The 5599-nt window shown below is 39.9% G+C and overlaps 1 protein-coding gene across 1 annotated transcript in view; it reads right to left on the bottom strand.

Annotated features, from left to right (window-relative positions):
- Nucleotides 1–1448: 1448 nt before the first annotated feature.
- Nucleotides 1449–5599, bottom strand: part of LOC128644686 (mitochondrial potassium channel ATP-binding subunit) — a gene marked incomplete at both ends in the record, with an annotated part of 82658 nt that continues 78507 nt past the window's right edge. Inside the window, 2 exon segments of the mRNA XM_053697199.1 lie at nt 1449–1582; nt 1770–1864. Of these exon segments, the coding sequence (XP_053553174.1) occupies nt 1449–1582; nt 1770–1864 (229 nt within the window).

The following is a 5599-nucleotide window of genomic DNA, read 5'->3' as shown; positions in this document are numbered from 1 at the left end:
ACTGTACTGATTATTAGTGACAGATACAGTGTGCAGCCTGTAGTATACAGTGATAAGGCCTTACCCTATATTAGCACTAGGCTTCTCACACACTGTACTGATTATTAGTGACAGATACAGTGTGCAGCCTGTAGTATACAGTGATAAGGCCTTACCCTATATTAGCACTAGGCTTCTCACACACTGTACTGATTATTAGTGACAGATACAAACACTGTGCAGCCTGTAGTATACAGTGATAAGGCCTTACCCTATATTAGCACTAGGCTTCTCACACACTGTACTGATTATTAGTGACAGATACAGTGTGCAGCCTGTAGTATACAGTGATAAGGCCTTACCCTATATTAGCACTAGGCTTCTCACACACTGTACTGATTATTAGTGACAGATACAGTGTGCAGCCTGTAGTATACAGTGATAAGGCCTTACCCTATATTAGCACTAGGCTTCTCACACACTGTACTGATTATTAGTGACAGATACAGTGTGCAGCCTGTAGTATACAGTGATAAGGCCTTACCCTATATTAGCACTAGGCTTCTCACACACTGTACTGATTATTAGTGACAGATACAGTGTGCAGCCTGTAGTATACAGTGATAAGGCCTTACCCTATATTAGCACTAGGCTTCTCACACACTGTACTGATTATTAGTGACAGATACAAACAGTGTGCAGCCTGTAGTATACAGTGATAAGGCCCTTACCCCTATATTAGCACTAGGCCTTCTCACACACTGTAACTGATTATTAGTGACAGATACACTGTGCAGCCTGTAGTATATCAGTGATAAGACCTTACCCTATATTAGCACTAGGGCTTCTCACACACTGTACTGATTAATTAGTGACAGATACAGTGTTGCAGTCTGTAGTATACAGTGATAAGGGCCTTACCCTATAATAGCACTAGGCTTCTCACACACTGTACTGATTATTAAGTGACAGATACAGTGTGCAGCCTGTAGTATACAGTATAAGACCCTTACCCTATATTAGCACTAGGCCTCTCACACACGTACTGATTATTAGTGACAGATACAGTGTGCAGGTCTGTAGTATAACAGTGATAAGGCCTTACCCTATATTAGCACTAGGCTTCTCACCCACTGTACTGATTATTAGTGACAGATACAAACACTGTGCAGCCTGTAGTATACAGTGATAAGGCCTTACCCTATATTAGCACTAGGCTTCTCACACACTGTACTGATTATTAGTGACAGATACAAACAGTTTGCAGCCTGTAGTATACAGTGATAAGGCCTTACCCTATATTAGCGCTAGGCTGTGACAGACCATACCTGAGCTTTATGTCCCCTCACATTGCAAACCCTTACATCTGTTACACAGACATATAACTACAATTGCACTGTTGGCTACGTATCTTCAAGCCGCTATATTCTGTTCTTGCTGTAACCGTACCTCTGAGTGATGTCACGTACCTGGTTGATAAACCCGATCACTTCTCCTCTCATCCAGGATGGATCAAGGGTTCTGATGTCCACTCCATCCAGCAAAACGGCTCCACAGCTGGGGTCATAGAACCTTTCCAACAGAGCAGCCACCGTGGACTTGCCTGAGGAATAATGCAACGGTTATCATAAATAAAAATGAATAAATCGTGGTTCATGGTGAAAAAGTAGTGATATTATGTCTGACTAATGAGACAAAATGTTATGTCCTGGGCATCAGTGCCGCTGTGTCATGAGCCAGGACATCACCCACACAGAAAGCCTCATGTAACGTCCCTAAGTATCTCTCACCTCCTCCAGATTGTCCCACTATGGCCACGGTCTTTCCAGGGGGCAAATGAAGGTCAAAGCTCTTCAATACTTGGTGGCCTTGCCGAGTAGGGTAGCTAGAAAAGGACAAAGGGACATGTAATGTTAGTTCACCTGCTTCAATCCAATTACACTTTTCTCATTCTCTTGATACCTCTTGTAAAAGTCTTCTCATGATTAAGAACTGTAAAATATCTCTTCAATATAATAAACCCCAAATTGTTACGCCCTGTACACGTGGTCTGTGTTCGCGCCATTTGTATGTGTTTATGTGAATTGCCAACTCATTCTGGGCATGAGTACAAGTGGAGCGCTAAAGTTATTGCTTACGTGACCACGCTAAATTGGACATGCATTATAAGTTGTAAGTAAACAGGTGCACTTGAGTAAAGAGTAAGGGGTAAAAGAAAAGTGCACCAAACACATAGGCCTAGATTTGGAGTTCGGCGGTAAAAGGGCTGTTAACGCTCCGCGGGCTTTTTTCTGGCCGCACCATAAAATTAACTCTGGTATCGAGAGTTCAAACAAATGCTGCGTTAGGCTCCAAAAAAGGAGCGTAGAGAATTTTTACCGCAAATGCAACTCTCGATACCAGAGTTGCTTACGGACGCGGCCGGCCTCAAAAACGTGCTCGTGCACGATTCCCCCATAGGAAACAATGGGACTGTTTGAGCTGAAAAAAAACCTAACACCTGCAAAAAAGCAGCGTTCAGCTCCTAACGCAGCCCCATTGTTTCCTATGGGGAAACACTTCCTACGTCTGCACCTAACACCCTAACATGTACCCCGAGTCTAAACACCCCTACCCTTACACTTATTAACCCCTAATCTGCCGCCCCCGCTATCGCTGACCCCTGCATATTTTTTTTAACCCCTAATCTGCCGCTCCGTAAACCGCCGCAACCTACGTTCTCCCTATGTACCCCTAATCTGCTGCCCTAACATCGCCGACCCCTATATTATATTTATTAACCCCTAATCTGCCCCCCTCAACGTCGCCGACACCTGCCTACACTTATTAACCCCTAATCTGCCGAGCGGACCTGAGCGCTACTATAATAAAGTTATTAACCCCTAATCCGCCTCACTAACCCTATCATAAATAGTATTAACCCCTAATCTGCCCTCCCTAACATCGCCGACACCTAACTTCAATTATTAACCCCTAATCTTCCGATCGGAGCTCACCGCTATTCTAATAAATGGATTAACCCCTAAAGCTAAGTCTAACCCTAACACTAACACCCCCCTAAGTTAAATATAATTTAAAAGAACAGGAGAAGTGGACCGAGCGCTACACCCAGGGCCTTAAGCTTACTAACTATATAGCCTCCTAGTAGGCTAACAATACAAAAGTTAAAATGGGGAGAGTGTAAGCGCTAAAAAGCTTAAAAGGCTAGTAAAAGGTACATTTTAATACATATAAAAATTTACAAATGGCAATGAGACGCATGGATCCATGTCTGACTTAACAAAAAAAAAATATATATATATAATAAACAAATCCCTTTTAGGTATTTTATCGATGTATTTGTTTGTTATGGATCTTACCAAGGATTTTTAACATCTGAATTAAGGATTTGTTTTCACTAGATCTTTAGTGCTTTTTAATATTATCACTGATTTTCTATTTTTGTCTTTTGATATTTTTGTCTTTTGATATTTTTGTCTTTTGATATTTTTGTCTTTTGATTTTTGACCTTTGTTTATCATTTGAATTCAAGTTTTCCACGTGGATTTTTTCACAAGTTATTTTTATTTTTATACACCTCACGGATTTACAATTTTTTAATTTAGCAGCTGAACCACAATAATTTGACCCACTCAACGTTTACATTCTACTATTATTGACTTCACGTTATATTTCTACACGTCACTTTGGAGGAAACACTACTGGATTCACTTACATATAACCGGTTGAACATTTGAACATTTTTTATGTACGCCAATTTTTGTGAACACTATTTTTTGTGAATGCTATTTTTCTTTGTTGAAAGCTATTGTGTGCACTCAATCACTCACTTAGGTTGTTTATATTATTGAATGTACATGTCCTTCTAACTCCTCATCACTGGCTCACTAAGTCAGCGTCACATGCTTTACTCCATTGGATATTTTTAGATAATTTTAGATTTGTTTATTATATATATATATTTTTTTTTTGTTAAGTCAGACATGGATCCATGCGTCTGATTGCCATTTGTAAATTTTTATATGTATTAAAATGTACCTTTTACTAGCCTTTTAAGCTTTTTAGCGCTTACTCTCTCCCCATTTTAAATATAATTTAAATCTAACGAAATAAATTAACTCTTATTAAATAACTTATTCCTATTTAAAGCTAAATACTTACCTGTAAAATAAATCCTAATATAGCTAGAATATAAATTATAATTATATTATAGCTATTTTAGGATTAATATTTATTTTACAGGCAACTTTGTAATTATTTTAACCAGGTACAATAGCTATTAAATAGTTAAGAACTATTTAATAGTTACCTAGTTAAAATAATAACAAATTTACCTGTAAAATAAATCCTAACCTAAGATATAATTAAACCTAACACTACCCTATCAATAAAATAATTAAATAAACTACCTACAATTACCTACAATTAACCTAACACTACACTATCAATAAATTAATTAAACACAATTCCTACAAATAAATACAATTAAATAAACTAGCTAAAGTACAAAAAATAAAAAAGAACTAAGTTACAAAAAATAATAAAATATTTACAAACATAAGAAAAATCTTACAACAATTTTAAACTAATTACACCTACTCTAAGCCCCCTAATAAAATAACAAAGCCCCCCAAAATAAAAAATTCCCTACCCTATTCTAAATTAAAAAAGTTACAAGCTCTTTTACCTTACCAGCCCTGAACAGGGCCCTTTGCGGGGCATGCCCCAAGAATTTCAGCTCTTTTGCCTGTAAAAAAAAACATACAATACCCCCCCCCCCAACATTACAACCCACCACCCACATACCCCTAATCTAACCCAAACCCCCCTTAAATAAACCTAACACTAAGCCCCTGAAGATCTTCCTACCTTGTCTTCACCATCCAGGTATCACCGATCCGTCCTGGCTCCAAGATCTTCATCCAACCCAAGCGGGGGTTGGCGATCCATAATCCGGTCCAGAAGAGGCTCCAAAGTCTTCCTCCTATCCGGCAAGAAGAGGACATCCGGACCGGCAAACATCTTCTCCAAGCGGCATCTTCGATCTTCTTCCATCCGGAGCGAAGCGGCAGGATCCTGAAGACATCCAGCGCGGAACATCCATCCGGACCGACGACTGAACGACGAATGACTGTTCCTTTAAGGGACGTCATCCAAGATGGCGTCCCTCGAATTCCGATTGGCTGATAGGATTCTATCAGCCAATCGGAATTAAGGTAGGAATTTTCTGATTGGCTGATGGAATCAGCCAATCAGAATCAAGTTCAATCCGATTGGCTGATCCAATCAGCCAATCAGATTGAGCTTGCATTCTATTGGCTGTTCCGATCAGCCAATAGAATGCGAGCTCAATCTGATTGGCTGATTGGATCGGCCAATCGGATTGAACTAGATTCTGATTGGCTGATTCCATCAGCCAATCAGAAAATTCCTACCTTAATTCCGATTGGCTGATAGAATCCTATCAGCCAATCGGAATTCGAGGGACGCCATCTTGGATGACGTCCCTTAAAGGAACAGTCATTCGTCGTTCAGTCGTCGGTCCGGATGGATGTTCCGCGCTGGATGTCTTCAGGATCCTGCCGCTTCGCTCCGGATGGAAGAAGATCGAAGATGCCGC

The sequence above is a fragment of the Bombina bombina genome, unplaced genomic scaffold (genome assembly GCF_027579735.1).
Source record: "Bombina bombina isolate aBomBom1 unplaced genomic scaffold, aBomBom1.pri scaffold_1084, whole genome shotgun sequence".
NCBI lineage: Eukaryota > Metazoa > Chordata > Amphibia > Anura > Bombinatoridae > Bombina > Bombina bombina.
The sequence above is the reverse complement of the archived record's forward strand: the minus strand, read 5'-3'. Positions and strand labels throughout refer to the sequence as shown.